Source organism: Pituophis catenifer, unplaced genomic scaffold (genome assembly GCF_029215685.1).
Source record: "Pituophis catenifer annectens isolate HBS135680 unplaced genomic scaffold, rPitCat1.0.hap2 SCAF_3, whole genome shotgun sequence".
Taxonomy (NCBI): domain Eukaryota; kingdom Metazoa; phylum Chordata; class Lepidosauria; order Squamata; family Colubridae; genus Pituophis; species Pituophis catenifer.
In genome coordinates this window covers 168,687,331-168,711,641 of record NW_027256883.1, presented here as the reverse complement: position 1 = coordinate 168,711,641, position 24,311 = coordinate 168,687,331, and the positions used below count along the sequence as shown (strand labels likewise).

Below are 24,311 nucleotides of genomic sequence, written 5' to 3'. Positions count from 1 at the left end.
TGGTGTATTCTATCTGGAGTGGAGTGGAGTGGAACAGAACGAAATAGAACAGAACAGAACACTTTATTTGGCCATGTGGTTAGAAACACAAGGAATGCAAATATAATATAAATAGAGGTAAAAACCTTCTTTGTTGAGCCCCCATCCTGAAATAGCATTTCAGATGGGCCTTAAAAAGGCCTAACTCCTTGTTCAATCTGTCTTAAAAGTTCCTACGCTTGAGTTGCAGTATTCTAACGATCAAATTAATTGCCTCTTCGTGGTATATTAAGGTATTGATTTAGCTCTGCTGAAACAAACAGAGTGTCTGGAATCCATTGAATTTATCTCTGCATCCTCCATGTTCAAGCTCCAAGACAGCCACTTGTTGGGGAGATGACTTCATAACAGTAGCCTGCCCACTGGTATAGTAAGGAATAGGATCATCTGGTGGGAAAGTAATGCTTTCCATGGCAAAAGACAAGAAAACCTCCCATGGAAACATAGTATCTGGTACTTAGTTGTCCATGCATAGGATTGGTACCCTGATGGGCTTTTAGTCTCTCCCAGTCTCCCTGCTGAAGAAAGGAGAATCCTAACTGTTATAATGGGGGGGGTAGGGGGTTGCTGGAAATACTTATTTTCTGGAAGACCTTCCACAGGGTCACTATTCCAATTGGAAAAATGTCTGTGAGCAGATCAGAGCAGCCTCCATGACTGGGAGCTGAAAGAAAGAGAGCTGATTTAGCAAATCAGTCACAACTGATATTAGGAAGCAATGCCTATTTAGTCCCTATTTGGAATGGCATTATTATTATTATTATTATTATTATTATTATTATTATTACATGTATTTATATGCCGCCATTCTCCCGAAGGACTCAGGGCAGCGAACACAAGTTAAGAAACAAGTACAATAAAATCATAATTTAATCCAAATAATTAATTAGTAATAAATAATAAAGCCCGGAATCAGTCTCAGCCTATTTGTTTGAAAAGCCAAGTCTTCAAGTCCCGATGGAAGGAGCGGAGATCAGGAGCTGTCCGGAGGTCAGTAGGTAATTCATTCCAGAGGGTAGGAGCACCCACAGAGAACGCCCTACCCCTGGGCACAGCAAGGTGACATTGGCTCGCCGTTGGAACCCTGAGGAGAGCGGCCCTATGTGAGTGAACAGGGCCAGTGAATAGTGGAAAGAGAAGAGGGAAAGATAGTTATTCAACCAGGGCCCCACTAGCCAACAGGCAGCAAGTTCTGAAGAACACAAAATACTCCTGTACCTGGCTCTTTCTTCCTTATTTGCTGTATAGCATGTTGCTGTCCCCAGCAGCAGCACTAGCCACTCCTATGTTACAGCATTATGTTGTGAGGGCAAGAGATTTTAAAGACAGAAGAAAAACACATTAATGAGCTGTGTGGATAAGCTCATAATGTTAACTGCCTAGCCATCTTTTGTGTTGTACAGAATGGCTGCTAACATACAAGATTCTCCAGAAAATCATCCAGATTCATTAGACAACTTGGTTAGACCATCTTGATTAATCATCCACTCCTGCTGAGGTTTATAGCAATTAGCAGCCTAAAACTGACCAGAGTTATTACAAAGAACACCTTCATCGCTTTCAGATCATTGGCTCCAGCCAACCAGATGACCAAACCCAGCATGTGGCCTCAGTGGGGCCAGATACCAATTAAGACAAATCAATGGTTGATCATGGCCAGCATGACATTCTAAGTTACATTTGGTTGGTCAACCTCTCTATGGATACTGAAGAATCCTGGTGCTTAGAGGGAGAGCTGCAATTTCGTATCTTTGTTTCCACTTCAATAACTAGGAGAAAACACAAGTTTGAAGCAGCAAATTTCAGCCTCATCTCCTCCCCCCCCCCCACCCCAATTACTTCCAGCTTCATTGTTTCTTCCTGATAGGAAATTCAGGCAGCTTTTGAACAAACTCTTTAAAAACAAGGTTCCACTAACCTATTAAACAGAAAGAGGATGAAAAAATTGCCAAACCTTTTGCAAAGAGAGGGAGGAAAAGAAATCTTGGATTATTTATAACGCCAAATGCTTTAAGGTCTCTTCACTCTGTCTGCAAACTGCCTGCTGCTTAGAGGCCACTCCAATATTTGATCAAGAGTCTGGGCGGGCACCAAGCTTGGCAAATTGCAACTTGCACACACATGGTTTTTAGTACCCAGGAGGATCACACAGTCAAACACTGAAGCTCTGGAAAAAGGAGTCTCTGGGTATAGGTGAGTTGATTTTTCAACCACATACTTTGTAAATTAATAAGAAATTCTTGGTATGCTGCACCAGAAGAATAGTTCTGGTTTCTTGTCATGGACTGGTATAATATTAATCTTGGTGGTCAGCATAGAAATAAAATATGAATTGTATATTGAAAGGGTGCAAATGTTTTAGGTTAAGAGAGACATTTTCACTTTGCTAATAATGGTGAGGTTTGGGGGGGGGCATAATTTGCAAAATTCTTGACAATAAGTAATGACATGAAATAAGCTGCCAATATTGCCAGACCCCCTATTCAGTCTCCTTCCACTGGATGCTCAAATCACTTTGGCTGCATTGTTACTGTAACCATCTGCCTCAGATTATTGGTGCAGATTATCAAACTATAGAGAGGAATTAACATTTAGTAAGTACTGAGTTATAACTAGAAATGATCAGACCATCTCAGGCAAGAAATCAGAATTTCAGTTCAGATCAATTAACTAAAACGTGTTCATTTAATCAGTATGATATAAATCCAATAGCTAATATAATTGGATTGTAGAAGGATATCTATAAGCAGAAGGCAATGCAACTTCCACAAATGTAGGATTGGAAGGAGAACTTGTGCAAGAGAATCCTGCCAGGAGTAATAAAGTAGAGAAGAACCCTTTCTTAATATTGTTTTGAGGATGTGTAGAATTTTTTTTTTTTTTTGAGCCAAGCGAAATGTCACAAAATAGTATGCAAATTTTAAAGTACTTTAATGCTCTTCATCAGGCCAGGTAATAAAAAAAAAAAAAACTGGAGGTGAGAGGGGGAAAATGATTAATGATAAAGCATTTGCATTGACCTGCATTTTTTAACCAAAATGTTGAAGGAGATGTAACTCAAAGAATATGGAATTCAGCAGCAGGATCCTATTGTAAAAGAAAAATAGCTTATGTCACTGAATGAAAGGAGATGATTCCTAAGAATAACTGCCTTCCAATTGCTAGGTACTAATCTCTAAGTAGTAGTTCTCTGATACCTGCACACTCACACGGAAGAGATTCAACAAGAATTCAGGCTGCACCAAAGATAATTTTAGGTACAGCTAATACGGTCAAATCAGAGCAGCTAGACATTTAGGTGTAGCCTAAAGCCAATGCTGGTTGATTATTTCCACCTCCCATCTCATGATGAAATGGCTCGAACATCAATTCACTGGTCACCTCATATGATTACCATGTAGCTTGACCAAGAGTTATGAGGATTCAGAAGCTTGCATATAATTTTAATATTTGAATTGGCATTTAAAAAGGTTCCATAAAAGGGATTTGAGTGTTTTTTCTAATGGCCAACACAGCAACCTTTATACTTCATTTTTTCAATGTGGACAGTAGTGGCACAAGTCCATTTTCCAAGCAAGGAGAGGAATGTCTTGTTTTTTTTGGGCAAAGTGACACTGGAATGGTATGAGAAGTGGCATTTACTGAAAAGCTGTTTGCACATCAAATTTCCCTACAGCATTTAGTCTAAACAACCTATGTAATTCCTCAGATATAGTTGTAAGAGCTTGTTGTACGTGCAAGCAGAGTCTATTCAGAATTAGTAGGAATCAGTGTAAAACAGATGATTAATAGTTACTAAGCCAAATAAAAAGCAGACGTAATATGTCTAAGTAGCATTTTTTTGTGAAATTATATTTCTCTCCAAAGAATATTATTCCTTTGCTTCAAGGCTAGACATCTATTGTAATTGTGAGCATATAGTTGTGAACTCTTTGATGGGCAAATACTGGCAATAAATATAATAATAACTAAATGGACTACAGCTGTATAATTTTTGTGATACTTATTTGGCTAGAGCCTCTGACATTTTAGAGATAGCAGCACAACTTCCTGCTTCCAATTTGTGGGCCTTGTAAAAAGAAGTTCTATGTGTTCTTCTAACTACCACTTCCTAGTCTAATTTTCCATTTTCTTTTTAAAAGATCAAGTGGGGTGTGCCCATTCTTCCTACAGACCTATTGGATCATATAGTGGAGGGACAGGCACTCTGGTGCCTTTAAATAGTTTGGGTGCCACATCAACAATCCCTTGCCTTTTGGTTTTGGTGGCTGGCAGTGCTATATACAAAGCATCCCAAATCTATTTCCTCCTCTCTATGCACAATAGGCATTCTTTGATCACCAAGATACATGCTTCCCAAATGATTAAAAGTCCAGATTAAAGGTCCAAATTATTTGAGCAGCAGATGCAATACTGCCTCCTGTAAGACATCCATTAATTGCCCCTTCCACAGAATTATATCTTCCACATTCTGGGCTCATCTAATCAACCTCCTTTTATTAAAACCAATCAGTTATGAGGGGGCAGAGATTGTAAAGACATATAGGTATGTATGTATGTATGTATGTATGTATGTATGTATGTATGTATTTCTCTTTAGCCAGGTCCTTCCTACGTAAATCAAGATTTTTATGCAGCCCTGGTTCAGTGAAATCACAATCCACTAGTTTTTAGGCTTTTTTCAGGCAGCCAGCAAGCACCCTGCTAAGCAGGGTGCTTGCTGGCTGCCTGAAAAAAGCCTAGAAACCAGTGGATTGTGATTTCACTGAATTAGGGCTGCATAAAAATCTTGGTTTACATAGGAAGAACCTGGCTAAAGAGAAATACACATAAAGCCTACGAAAAGGAAAGAAAACAAATACTGTACCTTTACAGGGAGGATACATGGGATGAGGGTGTGGCTAACTGATGAGGATTTATAAGTCTGAAATAGATCTATCTTAGTCTCCTTAGTCTATATAAACTTCAAGCATTTTGTCCATATTCTTAGGCCTCAAATGCTGGAAAATACTTCATAAAAGTAGATTAGACATTGGACATCTTCGTTTGAACCTGTATGTTCTGTGGCATCCAGGTCACCACTGAGAAGAATAATTTTATCTCTAGAGCACTTTGCAAATGAGCACAGCCAGTGCCTATAGGCTCCAATGTTCATTTGGAGTGATTTATGTTAAATTCTCCTGCATCACATGAAAAAAATTATAGCTGGATGCTACAAGATGAAGTGTTGGCAGTGAAGAAAACCTTTGCTGACTTCTTTTACAACATGCTCCCTCATTCATATTCTGTTGTCTTTGAACTGAATTTTTGCCACCTGTGCTCAAAATGTTTGTTTTGGAATATACTAATTATTCCTCTTGGGAGGATTCTCATCCAAGATTTCCATCTAGAAAAGCTTTTCTAGCCTAACATGAGAGGTTAATAGAAGAGGATTCAACCTCTCATTCTTTAAACAATAGTGAGAAGCTCAAGGGGAAATAGCAATATCTACTTTGTCTACTATACAGGATTCAAACAATTTTTTTTTTAAAAAAGCCATAAATTTCTACTCCTGGCAAGCCACAGAATTATATGTCAACATAAGAACATTAGAAAAATATGGAATCCATTCTGGAAGGCTTTATGGATAACTGCAGCATTACTCAGTTAGGAATATTCTACAGCTTTTTCATACATAAGAATGAAAATCGTTCTTCCTGCAATTACTATAATGTGCATGAAAGGAAACTTGTTGGCTGGGATGGTCATTCACATTATACATGCTTTGTTTCTACTTTGTCACAAGGACTTTTTTTTACATAAATTGCAGGACCGATGCCCCCCTGCCCCAGTTAGTGTATTAAATCATAGATACTGTGCATTCAGAAAGTATTCAGACCCCTTGACTTTTGTCAATTTTGTTATGCTGCAGCCTGATTCTATAGTTGTTGAAATTCATTTTTTCCCTTCATTAATCTACACTCAGCGCTCCATAATAGCAAAGTGAAAACAGAATTTTAGGAATGTCTTTAGAAAAGTCCAACCACTCATTTTATTTTACATATGTACTTAGAGTACTGTTCAGTTTCTGCTGTTAGTGGGTCTACTGTTACTATGTTATTGCACTATAGTTGGGAGTACATTTTGGATGGTTCTTTGGAGAACAGGGCATTTATCATCTTGGTCTATATTTCCCTGGGGTCCAGTATATCTTTAGCTTGTAGCTGTGTTGTGAGTCTTTGTTTAGCTTCTAGGGCTTCTGAAAGAATCAGGCCCTTGTATTTTTTCAGTAGCTGAGCCTTATCCTTAATTTCTACACCCTTCTGTAGTTTCACAGCTGACTAATTTCTCTTTGAGTTGCCTTGATTTTAGCTACCAACCTTATTTTCCAAGGGGGTGGAGAGCTGTAGTGCTGTTCTCCAGGATTTACATGGCTGTACTATATACCAATTCAATGGTTTGAGTTATGATGATAGTAGGGATTGTCATGAGAGTTCTATTGGCATCTTCTAGCATACTATTTGATGGAACGTCTCCACAGTCTTGATAATTAGTCTTGAGGATTGACTATAGTTAGTTTATCCATGATTTTATGCTTCATATCAACTGCTGTGCTTTGTAGTGGAGGGGATGGCTGTGATGTTCCAATGTCAAGTATTGGCTGCATATCAATTGTTCTTCCTGGTCTCCTTCAATACAGGGTGTAATGTGTAGTTGGTCTACCTCAAACTGTGACAGCAATTTCCTCTTACACTATGTTGATAAATAGGGTAACTAGCTGTATCTCACTGTGGATATAGGTCTTTTGTCTATCCATCGTTCCCTCATACATTTTATATCTCCCTTCTCATTAAGTCTACTGTTATAATAGCAGTAAGATTAACAGTAACAGTAATAGAGTTGGAAGGTACCTTGGAGGTCATCTAGTCCAACCCCCTGCTCATGCAGGAGACCTGAACTAGGGATTCAAACTGCCGAACTGCCGACTTTTCTGATCGACAAGCTCAGTGTTTTAGCCACTGAGCCACCTAGTCAGAGTAATCCATGCCATAGATTCCAGGATTTCTTCTTTTGTCCATGTATGGTTTGTTCCATGGCCCATTTTTCATGAGATTGTCTTGGTTTGTCTTGGTTTCCAACATCTGATACAGATGTTGTTAATCAGATTATGTCCAAATTGGCATAAGTCTCTTAGTTCATGTCATTCTCATATCCAAAGAAGGTAGGTATAGTGTCAGAGAATCTTTGCCCAAAGACCCCTACTGGTAATCCAGTTGGGATTCATCTCAAAGAACAGTATCTAGCTACTATGCTACCCAGCCACTAGATAGTATACACACATTGCCATATGCACACATACACACACACACACACAATGTATGTATATATGTATCTACTGTGTATATGTGAGTGTGTATATATTTACATACATTGTATAAAATATAAGTTGTTTGTTACATGTTGCATATTATATGTGTGTGATGTATGTGTGCGCATATTTATATATGTGCTCAATATACATACAATTTGCTCTGTTTTTCTCTTTTTATATGGGCAAGAATGCAGAAAGATTTACCATAAACTCTCTTGCTCAAATATCAATGACATTCCAGAAAGACTGCCCAGCCAAATAAAAGTATTATAATAAGGGACTGTGTTCAATTAACCTTTGATGCCTACATCTACTCTAGACAATGTGCTGTGCTAAATATGTCTATCCACTGAAGCAGCTCCCGCCCTACCACAATAACATATTGGTATTTGTTCTCAGTTCCCCAAACACTGAGAAGTTCCAAGGACACTGTGTAACAGGGTCAGGCTTCCTTTGCAAGAAGAGATCATTGGAAATTTATGATACTTGTAATAGTTGAATTTGTTTTCCACATGTTGAAAATAGTGGAAGCAAACAGCACAGCACTTTTTACAATGCAAAAGTCCCTATATTCGTGGATATACAGTGGAAGATCCCCCAAAACCTCAACTCAGTTTATGGAGCGACCACAGTGTCTTCTTCATTCTCAATCTCAAAATTCTCTTTAAATCCTTTTTTCAGTTTCTGAGATGAAATGTTCTGCCAACAACTTTCTTTGTCATGGTGCCCAGTGGTAGGAATGGACTTCCCTGGAACTGGCACCTGCATTGTTTTCCTCTGATGATGGCAAAATTATTTCTGTTTTCTTGAGAATTTCACGTATAATTTCAATCTTGCTATGTTTTCTATTGTATTTATTATTTTCTGGTCTTTCATATAATTCAATTTCAGTGTTCATATTTTCATTCTTTTATTCATCTTATAGATTTCTCTGAAACTACAGTTGAAAGATGGAATAAATATATATATATACAATAAATAGAGATTGGAATGTATAAATAATAAATAAGGAATGCATTGCTACTGATCATTAAGGTAAATCACCGAGCTGTTAACTTTTTTTTAAAGAAGGATATTGATAGGATGGCAAGAAGTTGCCAACTTTTATAATGATGCTGTCAATCTGAACCTAAAGAAAAAAATTACAATGTATCATCTAAAATAGATAACCATCCTAGTCAAATGTAAGGTTAACCAGAATGCAGATCTTGTCATCTTTGTTGTTACATCTCAGGAAATGAAGTTTGGCATCAGTTAATAATTCTTATTTTTGTATACTGTTTTGCACAATAGTGATTAGATGAAGACATAGTTTCTTATTCAAATGAGGAAGTTTCCTTTGAAATAAAATATAATGGGGAAATAATCCAATAATATAATGTGGAACTCCTAGAATTTCTGGTATGATGGGATAATAATTTCCATCAACCCCCAACCAGTACACCAATGATAAGGGAGGCTGAGAGTTAACACAGATCTCCTATCTTTAGTCAACTCAAATGACAGTTTTACAAGCTTTCAAGCATAAGTAATTGCCCAACATGACTTTTTACTCTAGATGCCAGGGAGTTCCTCAAGCTAATAAGTAGAGAAAGTAGTTTCTCTACTTATTAGTACAAAGGAGCTGAAATATACTTTAGTTCTACTGACCAGAATTAGGGAGATGATGGAAGTCTATGTTTCCTCATTTCATTCCTTAAATGCTATTTTTTTTCTCACTTGCACATTATTCTTAAAACAATGTTGATCTTTTCAAATATCCTTGCTATTTTAAGAAGTCTTTTTGTTGATGTATACTGGTCCATTAGCTGCTAACTGGCTAATTTAAATTCAATCAGCATATCAAAGATTTATTAATCAGATTTTCCAAGGTGATATTCTACAAATGTGTGGATTGTCAACTCGCATAAATCAAATTGGCAGGGATGACATGAGCTGCAATCCAGTTCAAATGAGTGGCATTACCTTGAAGAACATTGATATAACTGGTAACATAAGTAACATGAAACTAATTGTGTTCCTTAAAGTGCTCACTTGGTGAGGTTGCCAAGGCATCTTGAAGACATTTAAGGTAACATGCAACATTTTTCAGCGTGAAGACTTTTTTGAGTGGTACAATGAGGTTGCAATAAAAAAAAATAGAAGGAAGACAAACCTGGATGATTGTAATTTTTTTTATTGAATTTCATTTTATTTTAAACACAATTGAAATCATTACAACGTGTCTGCTTAACAAAGTTCCTTTTTGTTACACTAAAAATTACAATGCTTGAAAGAAGTATTGACCTGTACTCCAAATCCCAAGAACCTCATGTTATGCACCCCTCTTTTATTGGTATTCCTATCAATATGAAACAGAAGCTCAATCCTTATTGTTTATAGCATCCTATACTGCAATATCCCAAATAGGACCATACATTTGGAATTTATTCTTATAATATGACATGTGATCTGAAAATGGAGGACACAGACATCAATTTGTGGTCAAACATATCTTCATTGCTCTCCCTGACTTCTGTAGATATAGTAGATCAATTAAGATGGTCCATCTCAGGTGTCTGAGAGATCCAAATTAGCTTTTCATTATAGTTCCACCTTGCACCTGGTTGCCAGATTAAAAAAGGTGGCCGAGGTGTTGGGTGTAATTGCTCCTGAGAGGTTTTCCATCAGTTGCATATTCAAGAAGCATCTTTGTTTCCAAGGAACTCCAGGAAATTATGTGAGTGAAGAGATGTGCAGTGTAACAATGGTGAAATAAAGGACAAGTCCTACTTGCTCTTTCAATACCTCCTCTGCTGTGAAGAAAAGAATGATGAAGCCTGCTTAGTTCTCTTACTCTTAGTTCACTTGCTCCATCCGTGGATTTTCATTCAGTGGTTGTATTCAGGATAGTTCACTCCCTACTACAGAAGGCTGGTGAGTTCAGCATCTTAACAGGCTGTTTTATTGGTCTGCTACATTCTACACTGATAAAATCATAGATATTGTTAGATCAGGCGCAGGCGGAATCTGACCATATACAACCTCCATTTCTCTCTTGCTGGGTCGAACGGGTTCAGCGAAGCGATCAGTGCTTGCGGGGTTGCCATTCTGTAGGATGCCGCAGTTGGGTGACTTCAGCTCGGTTAAGGCGATTGTGCCACGCGGTCTTGCTCAGGTTCTCTTCTCTAGTCCTTCGTCGCCAGTGTTAGATCAGGCGCAGGGAAAGAAGACGTGACCAGCTCGATACATTTAGTAACTTTATTGCAACAGTAACAAGACTGGCGCTGCGCTGCCGGAGCTCTCCTTATATTCGCTCCGGCAGACGCACCGCCCCTAAGACAGCTATTCAAACTTCCTGCCCGAGGTTTGCAGCCAATCCGGACGGATGTCCTTATAAGGACATAACAGATATGTCTATGGAGAGGCAGAAAATAAAGAAGATAAGCAATATGAGGAACGTTCTTAGATCAAAATTCTTTTCTCTAAGAATTGGATAGACTACAACACAATGCTCTGTTTCTATCATACCCAGTGTGTCTGTGTGCATGCATGTAAAACCAAGATACTGAGAAAATGATTTTAGTCTACTCTTCTGGGAAGGAACATTTTTAAAATACAGTCCTAACATACAAATTGAAAATGGTATTCCCAGAGGTCATCTCCTACATCTACAAAGAAGGGAATTATATACTTCTCAAAGTTGGTTTTGACTGGAACAACAATCTTTGACTCAGATTAGTAAGTATTAAAAGCATATATGTTTAACTCATAAGTGATCTCAGTCCCTTTTATACACATTAGTAGCTGCTAATTAGCAAGGAGCTGTGGTGGTACAGTGGTTAGAATGCAGTATTGCAGGCTAACTCTGCTTACTGCCAGGAGTTCAATCCTGACCAGTTTAAGATTGACTCAGTCTTCCATCTTCCTGAGTTTGGTAAAATGAGGAGCCAGATTGTTGGCGGCAATATGCTGACTCTGTAAACCACTTAGAAAGTGCAGTACAATACTATGACGCAGTATATAAGTCTAAGTGCTATTGCTATTGTGGCTTTGTTTTCCTGAGTTAATATTTTTGATGGTTGTTTTTTTCTCTCTTTTTCTTACTGTACTCTATAGGTTAAACCAAAGTTTGCGGCACAATGCACTGGGCTTCTGTTTTGATCCTAGTTGGCTTCTGTGGAATATCCTTGAGCCAATATGATGATCAGTACGAGGACATATTCTGGTTACAGCAATATTTACGCAGCCAATCTTCCTACAGCTATTCACCATATTATGAAGATGAGATTCCCCCATATTCTTCTTACTCTTCTGAGCCAGTTGGATCCTATGTCGGAGAGCCTGTCCCTGAACCACCTGTTTCTAGGGAGTGCCCCCAAGAATGTGAATGCCCCCCTCATTTCTCTTCTGCCTTGTATTGTGATACTCGCAATCTTAAGTATCTTCCATTTGTGCCTTCTCGGATGAAATATGCCTACTTTCAGAATAACCAAATTGTGGCGATCCAAGAGGGAGCTTTTGACAATGCAACCAACCTCGAGTGGTTAGCACTGCATGGCAATCAAATAACCAATGATAAATTAGGCAAGAGGGTCTTTGCCAAGCTGAAGAATCTAGAAAGGCTGTACCTTGACCATAACAACCTGACTAAAATGCCTCACCCCTTGCCACAATCACTGAGAGAGATTCACCTGGCTTATAATCAGATCTCCAAGATCCCATCCAATGCCCTTGAAGGCTTAGACAACCTCACTGCCTTGTATCTCAGCCACAACCATATCCAAGAAATGGGATCAAATCTCAAGTGGTTAAACTCTCTGATCCTTGCAGATTTGAGCTACAACCAGCTCACAAAAGTCCCCGGTGGGCTTCCAAGTTCCTTAGAACAACTTTATTTGGAGCACAATCACATAAATGCAGTCCCTGATGATTACTTCAAGGTCTCGCCTAAATTGCTGTACGTACGAATGTCTCACAACATTCTGACAAATGAAGGCCTCTCCCCAAACGCTTTCAACACAAGCAGCATTCTGGAACTTGACCTCTCTTATAACCAGCTTCAGAAGATCCCACGAGTCAGTACAAGCCTTGAAAATCTTTACCTTCAAGGGAACAAAATAAATGGTGAGCTTTCATGTTCTGAACAGTGAGCTATTATGGGGTGGCATTGAAGCAGGATAGACTGGGTGGATAAGCTGTTTTGAAATGACAATAACTAGGTAAAGGGATATCAGCTGCTTTCTTGGATGCAATGTTCAAAAATCACTGTACAATTATCCCATCTCTGCCTCCTTAATGGCTTTTTCCTTGATAAAATCAACGATGGAAGAAGTACTAGGAAAACATGGGAGATTTACAAATAAAAGAGAGGCTGGAGGTTACTAGCAGAGGTGCAATCTAATTTTGACATGAGATAAGGCTTGCTATCTGAACAATTGAAATACATCTCGGTTGTTCCTTGTTAAGGCAATGAATAGAGAAGAAAAGTTACTCCCAAACTTCCAGCTGGGAAAAAGTGGTGCCTGAAGCCCAATGCTTTGTTCCTGAGAACTTACAGGATTTTCACAAAGCAGCCTGAAAAGCAGACAGAGAGAGAGAGGAGGGGGTTGGCCAGGGGTGAAATGCTCCCGGTTCGGACCGAATCGCCGATCTGGTAGTGATGGCGGCAGGTGGTTCCGAGAACCGGTAGCAAAAATCCCTGTGCCCCCCCCCCCATGCCCAGCTGAACCGCACAATCATCAGAGGCTTTTTTTTTTTTAACTTTTAAAAGCATTTTTTCTACAACTTCTTCCGACGAAAAAATGCTTTTAAAAGTAAAAAAAAAAGCCTCTGATGATCGCGCGGTTCAGCTGGGATCATCAGAGGCTTTTCAAAGCATTTTTTTCTGCAACCTCTTGGCCGAAGAGGTGGTTAAAAAAATGCTTTGAAAAGTCTCTGACGATCCCAGCTGAGTTGCCTGATCGGCAGAGAGCTTTTCAAAGCATTAGAAAAAATGCTTTGAAAAGTTAAAAAAAAAAAAAAAGTTGGCGACGCCCACCCAGTCACATTATCCCCCCACCAAGCCACACCCACGGAACTGGTAGTAACAAATTTTACATTTCACCCCTGGGGCTGCTGGTTGTGAACCGCAGAGCGGGCATCCAGCAAAGCTGCTGAAAGTTCCTGAAAACTGACAATCAATATGACTTTCTCCTCAACTGGAAGTTTCTCTTTCCCATATGATAAGGAGGAAGAAAAGGGGCAGTTCTCTCATATTTAATCAGAAAGTACATAAAACAACCTTGAACAGTTTGGGGGTTGGGGGGTGTTTTAAAACAGATTCATAAGGATAAACTTCCCACTCCACACAACTGCTCTTTCTCTCTTTTTCCTTGGGGAGGGGGAAATGTTTTCTCTTTGATTAGTTCCTGTTTTGGTCAAAGCACAAAATGACAGTACAGGAAATTGAAACCAGAAAGCAACAGGTCAGTTCTTTTGATTTTTCAGTTTAGGGAATATTCTATGTTCTCCAAAGTCCACAACAGATAGTTCTCAACTTACAACCATTCATTTTAGTGATTATTCACTGCACTGATGATGTCACCTATTTTAGTAATGGAAAGTCTGCAGGGAAACAACAAAGTTCAGAGATTCATTTATTTGATTACTGGCGTATATTTACGAAGGTTGCAATGTTCTGGGGTTATATGATCACCATTTGCAACATGCCCAGACAGCTTCTGACGAGTGAAGTTAATGAGGAAAGCTGGCTTCGCTTAATTGACTCTGTAATTCATTTAACAACTGTGGCAAAAAAAGGTTGTAAAATCTGATGCAGTCATACGATGGCTCACTTAACAACTGCATCACTTAGCAATGGAAGTGCCAGTCCCAATTATAGTCATAAATCAAGGACTACCTCAACATACAGCCACCATGGAGCTTGATCATTATGTTAATATGTCATAACAGTCATGAGACCAACCTGAATTTATGACTGTTTGCAGCAGTCATTAAGTGAACATAGCAATAGCACTTAGACTTATATACCATTTCATAGTGCTTTACAGCTCTTTCTAACCAGTTTATAGAGTCAGCACATTGCCTCCAACAATCTGGGTCTTCATTTTACAGACCTTGGAAAGACGAAAGGCTGAGTTAATCTTGAGCTGATCAGGATCAAAGTTCTGGCAGTGAGTAGTGAGTTCACCTGCAATACTGCATTCTAACCACTGCACCACCACGGCTCTCTTGCTTTCCTTAACAAACACCAAAGCAAATGCCGAAGTCATTAAATGAGCTAACACTATCATAAAATGCGGTCACATGACAGCAAGATACTGCAAATGGCCATAAATGTGGCCACAGTGCTGAGTGTCCGAAGTTCAGTCACATGACTGCAAAGGTAGCCTGATCATTAGAACTTCAAATCCAAGTCATACATCTCCTTTTTTGGGGTCAGTCATAACTTGTAAGGGTCGCTAAGCGACCGATTGTAAGTCAAGGACTACCTGTATATTTAAACAGGTCCTTCATGAGAAGGAGGATGGCTAAGAACAAAGGAATCAAAGAATGGCAGACTTGCTATGGGCAAGAGGAGCTGTTCTCCATCAGCCAATACCGCTGACACAGGAAAAGATCATTCCTTTAATCACTGCCATCAGAAATTGAAGCACAGCTAGAAAGGAGGATGTGGGGGCAGAGTTTCAAAGTAATACAGACTTTGTAGTTCCTGATACTACTCTAAGGTGTTTGAAGGCAATGCTCATTTTCTTCAGCCATTTGAAAGCCACTACATTTAGAGAAGGATGTGTTACAGGGGTGGATTCAGCTGGTTCAGACCAATTCAGGCTAACCGGATGTTAATTTTAATCTGGTTCACCGAACCAGTAGTTGTAAGGACTAGTGACGCCGCCCACCCCGTCCCTCCCAGGAGTCTTCACGCAGCCTGTTTTGGATGCCAGGTAAGTGCAGGGCCCATGCAGAGGCTCTGGGAGGGCAAAAAACGGGGCTACTGGAAGTTCTGGAAATCCGGAAACGGGCACATTTCCAGCCTCCAGAGGGCCTCCAGAGCATGAGGGAGCCTGTTTTCAGCTTCCTGGAGGTTCAAGGAAAGCCTCCAGAGTCCAGGGAGGGTGAAAATGGGCCTACCAGAAGTACCAGAAGTCCAAAAACGGGCCTGTTTCCGGCCTCCAGAGGCCATTTTCACCTTCCCGGAGGCTCAAGGAAAGCCTCTGGAGTCTGGGGAGGAAGGGCAAAAATGCACACACACACACACACACACACACACACACACACACACACACAGGAAGCCAGGTAGGCCACACCCACCATGGCCACACCCACCCAGCAACCAGGCAGAGAACCAGTTGCTAAAATTTCTGAATCCTACCCTTGCTCTATTAGTGCAGGGGTCCCCAATCCCCGGTCCATGGACTGGCACTGGTCTGCGACATGCCAGAAACCAGTCCACAGAAACAAAGCCCCATCCGTGGGATACAGGCAGCACATGAAACCATGTCCCCTCCAGTCCATGGAAAAACTTCTCTCAATGAAACCAGTCCCTCGTGCCCAAAAGATTGGGGGCCACTGTGTTAGTGTGTAGAAGGCAAGAGATCCAATGATTTTTTTCTATCACAGCCCTCATTTGTGGCTTAATTTTCCCTCAATATTTTCCATCTAGATACATTTTCTAAGTTCAAATTGACAGTTGATATCCAATGGCAGTTTTGCCTTAAGGGGAACTATAGTTTGACTTTTTAGCATTTAATGACATAATCCCATTCATCATGGATACCAGTCAGTAACATACTCAAATTTCAAAAAGAAATTAGTGTAGGTAAAAGAGGTTTTTTTTAAAAGAAAATACTGCCTAGTAGCTAAAAAGGACAACATTCTCTTATGATGGGTGAGTTAAGTAATTCAAAAATGACAGCATAAGTAGAAGCAAGCAGATAAGAAAGAGAGCTAAAAGTTATTCCTAATCTTAAAATGATTAATGTACAATATAAAGTTCATTTTTTTTCACTGATCAATGGAGGCAAACATTAGAAAGATCACATTAATAACACATCAGTTATCTTTCTGACATAGTTTTGAGTGTTCATATATGTTGGTTTAACAGGAACCTCCAGGAATGCAAATGAGATTCACACCAGATTATGAATGTGTTAAGACTGCTACTTTAAGCGTTGGTTTTATATCTACTTGCCTGGGAATAATCCTTACTAAATTCAAATGGGACTTTAAATATGCATGCACAGAGCTCTCTTCCCTATTTTTTAATATTTTAACTCCATTGAAATTCTGATTGCAATGATGTTTTATAGGCTTGATTTTTCTAAAATGTTTGGTTCTGTACAAATGAGATATCTACAACAGGTGAAAAACAATAATTTTGAGTTGAAGAAAATATTTGGTTGTTGCATTCCAAGCTTAGTGACAAATCCACCATAGGCTTTGTGTCTCATGCACCTCTTGAAGAAGAGACAGCAGTCTGGCTTGTTTTAATTATTTCTTTATCTCTAACTGAGGCTAACATAAGGTTATTTACTACTTTGCCTTATAAAGGCATGTCAAGTATAGCTTCATTTACTTGACCTCTGACCCCTGAGAGTTCAACCTCTTTTTTCCACTGCCCAGATCATCTGGACACAGGGAACTATTATTGTTCCCCTGTTACTAATTTTAAGTTCTGTCCCAGTGATTCCAGTACAACCAAAATAGCTACCCCCCACCCCCACCCCCTGCAAAGTAGCTCTATTACTTAGCATTGGATCGCTGGGCAGGAGGGATGTAAGAGAGAAAGAGGAGTTAAAGTCTTCCCTGTTACGAGACCATCTCTGCTCAGTTTGTGTGTATATGTTTGAATGCTTGGGGGGACAGGGAGAAAGAAGAGAAATCAAGTGAGAGAAAATAAAAAATATATTAACAGATTTAGTGTGAGAATGGAAGTCGTAAAAATGTGTATATCTGTGAATGTGAGGTCTGAGTGCACAAGACCATATGTTTTACACATAGTGTATGAGAGTTAATCCTGGCTCTGTCCACTGGAATGCAGCCCAATCACACCACATCATTACCCACTCCTGGTATATTGTTAGGCGGATAAGCCGAAATAAGCCATAAATTCACACAGAAGGTGAGAAAATCTGGAGCTTGAGTTTGCCAAGTCCCGTTTTATCTAAACAAAGGAGATTGTGGCATATTCTTAGTGTAATCAGTTGATAAAGCAAGACTTCAAACTAACTATGGACTGTAGAAATCAGTTTAAATAGGAAATGTAGTTTGTAACAAACTGTATTCAGAAGCATTTCTATCCATCAGGAAGGACAAAAGCCTGAAGCCAATATAAGAATATTCTGATAATATGCAATCATATTTCACAATTACAGATATCCTAGCACAAATCATAGTATAACCACACTGCAATTTTTGCTGGTTTTAGAAAACCACCTTTTAAAAACTCAATGAGATAGTCATTAGGTAAATCATAAACTGATGACATAATTCAGATTCTTCTTCTAAGGACTATAACTTCTAACCAGTGGAACGTCTATCCACAATTTGTGAGAACCTTAGCAAGTAAATTGAAGATGGGGGACATTTTACATCAGAGGTCTGTCTGGACCAGTCCCTGGCAAAGATCCAAAATGTAGCACAAGATGTTGACAAAATCTTAGATGTATCATTAGAATTTACCAAGATCTTTCACTAGATTCCCCCCCTTTTTAAAAAAATTTGGGTGGGCTTGGGAGCTGAGTAGACATTCTGATGCCAATCTCTGGCTAAGCTTTCATTTCCAGAGTGGCATCAGCTCTAAAATAAAGTCCTTTTACCCCAAATCAGTTTGGAGTTATTCCTACATCTTTACTGATTATGAATTTCAGACAAATTAACTGTGCCCTCCTAATTTTTCTTGGTTCTCACTTGTTGCATTTATCTGTGTACATATGTGTAATTTTTATTAAAGAATTTTTTTAAAAGTTGGAAAAATAAGAAAAAATAAAAAAAAATCAAAGAAAGCTAAAAGTGCAAGGAAGGGAAAAACTAAAAGAAAAATAGAAAAGAAAGAAAAAGGATACAAACAGTAGCTTCAATTCATCTTGAAAGCAGTAATTAGTCCTGCTTATTACTTTGCCTCTTAATCTATGGTTACACAACATATCCCTCTTCTTTATGTAGCCTGTCTAATCTTCAATAGTGATGACTTTTGATGTCTGTTTATGTCTTTTCTACAAGCAAAATAATTGATTTAGCCATATTGGCAAGTTCTACCCTCTTTCCAACTATTCCATTATCAGTAGTGTGAATCTTTCCATCTTACAATAATCTTGCTGCAGCTGTACTGTAGAAAACAAAGTTTATGACTTTTTTTCCCCCAATTGTTTTCCATCAATCCCAAAAGAAAAACCTCTGGTCTTAGTTGTATATTAATCTTTAAAATCCTCTGAATCAGTGTGCCTATTGCATTTATCAAGTTTACTCCTGCCAAGGTCTAAAAAAAGTATCATCAAGTCATGGAGAAAGTTTATAAAAGTTACACAAACTTTTCTTCAAATCTCTGACTCTGTGTGACAGATAATTAAATTGTTTCGCCCTCTTTATGGACTCCTTCATTTTTCAAGGAGTTCTGTTGTTAACCTTTGACGTATTTTTAACATTTTTTCATAAGACAGTTGCTGTTTTTCTTCCCCAAAGTAAAAGAGGAAAACAGCAGAACAAGAAGACACAGGAGCAAAATTAGAGTTGCATATAGACCTGATAGTTGCTTGGCTTTTAAGGTAAAGCTGACTTTTATTTCTGACGCAGAATCTTTTTGTTGTTGTTCTTTTGGCCTCTCAAATGAAAATAGTCCATTTTCTTTCACCCGTTTTCATTTCAACTCATCTGCAGAGTTCAAACTGTAATCTCAGCTAAGGCTCTGAATTGAAAATTTGAAGGCTAGAGACAAAAAAATAGTTATTGCAGAAGAATGAAGGCATTTTGAAAACAGCGTATACAGTGTTTGTCCTGTTGCAAACATTGTAGTAGGATACTATATTAGATTCGGGCAAACAGGCTTTGGGCCAGAACCGTTTGGCCCAAGGCCTGTAATACTGCAAAAATACAGCAGTGTGTAGCAAATCAGGTTCCAAAAGCTCTCGGCTCTCTTTAAAAGAAAATGCCTGCTTCCCATTTCAGGCCTTTTCCCAACTCCTGTATATCATTGGGTGCAGCACGAGGCTTAACAGATGGCGTGAGTTACTATTCTACTTTCTCTGGTAGTCCTGTAGAAACATGCAGAGTTCTGCACATACACTGACGAGTTCTAAAATAACAGCAATTTGATAAAATAGAATGGAGGACTTGTGCCGGTGGTGTTTTTACACACCCCGTTACAGTTTACTATGGAAGCAAAAAAAAAAAAATTGCTCTACTTCAATATGTCATTATATAGCAAATTGAAGTTATGTTAGACTCCCTAATGTTCCCACTCCTGATGATTACTGCTCCTCCTTACATTTTACCTTTTAAAAATAGTTCTAAATATTGCTGCTTAAAATGCAGCTAATGGTTTTTCTTTTAGAAACTGTTCAGCCATCATGTAGCCAATGTAGTTTGACTACCGAGTGACATTTAAAGGGCAAGTGAAGTTTCCAGTCCATGGCATTGGTTTATCTTCACTCAAACCATAATGAGGCCAAGTCTGATTTGACTATTTGTAGAAAGTGAAAGACTAAAGATCTGTAAAGCATAGGGGTAGTCCTCGACTTCATTTAGTGACCGTTCAGAGTTACAACAGCACTGAAAAAAAGTGACTTTTGATGATTTTTCACAGTTAGAACTTTGCAGCATCCCCATGGTCAGGTGACCAAAATTCAGGTCCACGGCAACCGGTTCATATTTATGACGGTTGCTGGTCATGTGACCATTTTTTTGTGGCCTTCTGACAAGAAAAGTCAATGGGGAAGCTAGATTCACTGAACAACTGGGTTACCAACTTAACAACTGCAGTGATTCACTTAACAACTGTGGCAAGAAATGTCGCAAAACTCATTTAACAAATGTCTCACTTTGCAACAGAAATTTTGCTCAGTTGTGGTCGTAAATGGAGGACTACTTGTATTTCATTCTTCCTCATCATTACCATCAACAATCATTTTTTTTTACCTAAGTCAAATTTGAATGTAAAAAGAGTGTAGCAGAATTGACCTACAGACTGACTGATTTCTGTACAACACTGCAGAATTGGGGATTACAGAATAACAAAATAGTAGAGTTGGAAGGGACCTTGGAGGTAATCTAGACCAAGCCCCTGCTCAAACAGAAGACCCTATATCATGTCAGACAAATGGCTATCCAATCTCTTCTTAAAAACCTCTAGTGATGGAGCATCCACAACTTCTGAAGGCAAGCTGTAATTAATTGTTCTGGAAATTTCTCCTTAGTTCTAGGTTGGATCTCTCTTTGATAAGTTTCCATCCATTGCTTCTTCAAATGCTTTGGAGAATAGATTGGTTCTCTCTCTCTTTTTGGAAGCCCCTTAGATATTGGAAGTCCCCTTAGATATTGGAAGTCTACTCTTAGTCCTTTTCTTCATCAGACTAGACATACAGGTAGTCCTTCACTTACAAACAACAGTTCATTTAGTGACTTTGAAGTTACAACGGCACTGAAAAAAGTGATTTATGACCATTTTGCACACTTATGATCATTGCAGCATCATCATGGTCACATCATCCAAATTCAAATGCTTGGCAACTGACTCATGACGGTTGTAATGTTCCTGTGACAAGTAAAGTCAATGGGAAAACCAGTTTCACTTAACAACCATGTTACTAACTTAACAACTGTAGTGATTCACTTAACAACTGTGGCAAGAAAGATCATAAAATGGGGCAAAACTCACCTCATAACTATCTTGTTTAGCAACAGAAATATGGGGCTTAATTGTGGTCATAAATTGAGGACTACTACCTGTATCCAGTTCCTGTAATCCTGTTCCCACCTTAGGTCCCACCTAATTCTAGTCCCACCTTAAGTATGAAGACAGGGGGGTGACCTTGGGCCAGTCACTCTCTCAGCCTTTAGAAAGAGGCAGTGGCAAATCACTTCTGAAATCTTAGCAAGGTAACTGCAAGGACTTGTCTACCCAATTACCAGCATTCAAGATTGATGAAGAGTAGAATCTGTTTCAAATAACTAGGCCTTGGATTCCCTCTGGCTGCTTAAAAGGAGCAATACAACTTATTTCCTCCAGCATATATCTGTCTATCAATCTACCTTAGAAGCCTTCAGAATTTCACTGTAAAAACCATCACTTAAGAACGGCAGAGAAGAAAACAGGACTGGTTCTTAGATAAAGAGCTTCTGAGTTACTTTTATTCTTCAAGGCCTCTGTGATCTTTGGGCAACACAATACATATATCTCCCAATTACCTATGACGTTTTTAATTCAGTAGTCGTCAACATTAATAGTACAGATAGATTAAATCCACAAAGAGATTCCTGCCCAAATAATTTAAAAACTAAACTCCAATCCAAAAGAAAATAGAAGAGATAGTGAATAAGAAAATAATAAATTATTTAAAACTCTGAAGTTTTTTTTTTCACGGAAGTAGTCTAATAAAACACTGCTCCCATAATATATCATTTGAAGTTTCTCAATAAATTATTTATTTCTCCCCAGAACCCAAGCTAATCTCTACATACAAAATAGCTTTTCAGTTGACAGCTCCAAAGCCTGAATGATGCCTATTTCAATTTACAGGTCTTAAAGTAAAGCTTGCTGGTTTTCTTTTTTCCCCTTGGTTTATTTAAATGCAGTTTTAAACTGCTTCTGACCCATTGTGGTGATACTTTCTTTCAACTTTGGTTTTAAATGGATTTTTTGTCATTTTAATATTATTTTCTTAGTTATGTTTCATTAGCCTTTTTGAGTGCTTCTTAGAACACAACCTATTACTAGTTTGACAAGTGATAAAAAAAAAAGATCTTGGAATAATATCAGTGTTTTTTTTAATCTTGGCAACTTTAAGATATCTGGACTTCAACTCCCTATATTCCATAGCTAGTCTATACTGTGGCCATGAAAACATGGCTAAATCCAGGTGGTCACTAGGAGTCAATTTGATTCAAAGGAGATTTTGACTTTTATATAATATGAAATTGAATGTAATAACCTAATGATCCTTTTTAACTCGTTTGATTCTATGTTCATGATAAAAGCCTCCAATTAAATGTAACAATGATGCTTATATATATATTACATACATATTTCATGAAATATGTCCTGCTTTAATCACCTATGAATAAGAATTGCTTTGAATAGGTACTTTGATATCATTAAAGGAAAATGGCACGGGTGGGCTTTCATGATGAAAATAGTTGTGGAAGAAAATTATCCTAGTTTCAATTTTTTTGGATTTATAACAGCATATTATACAATTCAAGTATTTTTTCTATGATTTATATGGAAATGTTTTAAATATTAATCTCCTAGTAGCCCCAACTTTGCAGCTAGAAATGCACTGCTTAGCCCAATAAAATCTGGATCAGAAATGCTATTATTACATAAAAAATTGAGCTACCATATTTGGGCTGAAAATCTCAACCTCTAGATGGCAGCAAAGATATACACTGGCTTCTTTTCTGCCATCTGATGGTCATCCAGATGTGTGCAGCCTAGATTATGTATCAATAGTTAAAGGCCAAGCGTAGCTTGTTGCTTCTTCAATCTCTACCCAATAGGGAGACTAGTAGCCTTACCTTACACCACAGTCCATAATACCATTGTTGCCTTGCAGACCTACTAGACCTCAAGGTCTAAAATACCCAAGAGAATGTCCAAAATCCATACTGACTTACGGAGTTTTGGGGCTTAATCCAACAGTTCTGGAAGGCATTAGGAGAGGAATGCTGATTTATGTCTTTAGAGTAACTGAAGCTCCCTTTGAACTAGCTAATCCCTGAAGTTACATAAGATATCCGAGCTAATGAGATTTGCCTCTGTTGATAAGAATGTGACACATAATTCTTGAGCTACATAAAAGAAAAGTGTAAATGAGACATAATTCTTTCTTTTCGTTCCCAGAATTCACCATCAAGAGTTTTTGCAGCTTTGTAGACATCATGAATTTTTCCAAGCTACAAGTCTTGAGACTGGATGGGAATGAGATCCGTCGCAATCATATGCCCTCAGATGCCCCACTATGCCTGCGGTGGGCCAATGTCATAGACATTTAACTACTATGCTTGTTTCTTTCCTTAGTCCACCTCCATCATAGGAACAAGGCCAAATACTTCCTGCAATCCTACGGCACAATGAGGATTCTTCCTCACTTTTCTTTTACTGCTTCATTTGACTGAGCTTCTACAGTGGTATAATGTAGGGAGAATTGGTAACCTGAACGCAGAGGTCTTGTTTATAATAGTCAATTCAGTAACGACACAAAGGCCAACCAAATCTTTGCTTACCTCTTTCCCACCTTCTCTCTACCACACTCTCATTTTTTCAGCAATCACTTACCCAGTTTTCATGTCATGCTGTTGGGTGGTGCTCATTCTCTTTGATGAGCAGTACAGAAGTATTATTCTTTACAAGTGTTTCGTGTGTGTAGCATTAGAAATTCAATGCCAGCTAGGATACCTTTGGGATTTAGTTTTCCATGTAGGGGGACTGCAATGAACAAGTACTGTAGCATGTGTGTAGTGGCAGTGAATGAGACTAAATCCAAACAAAACTAAAACAGATTAAAAAGTTGGCCACCCAGCAAGGAACTATTAGAAAGATTAGTTCGGGAAACAGAAAAAAAGCAAAACCAATGGAGAAAACAGTAACAAGTTAGTTGACAGTATAACTCTCCAGGTATTAGTTGCCAACTAAGTAGCATCATTTTGTTTATTCTTCTTTCTTGTCCATTAGTTTTAACATACACAATACAACAACACACATTACCAGTGAGGAATCAAAACTCCA

General features: G+C 38.5%; 1 protein-coding gene across 1 annotated transcript; it reads left to right on the top strand.

Moving 5' to 3' along the window:
• The first annotated feature begins 2,218 nt into the window (after positions 1-2,218).
• On the top strand, positions 2,219-23,796 carry FMOD (fibromodulin). The gene is made up of 3 exons (XM_070939753.1): positions 2,219-2,232; positions 11,489-12,496; positions 23,427-23,796. Exons 2-3 carry the CDS (start codon positions 11,512-11,514, stop codon positions 23,576-23,578), a joined length of 1,137 nt encoding a protein of 378 aa, XP_070795854.1. The 5' UTR covers positions 2,219-2,232; positions 11,489-11,511; the 3' UTR covers positions 23,579-23,796.
• The last annotated feature ends 515 nt before the right edge of the window (positions 23,797-24,311 follow it).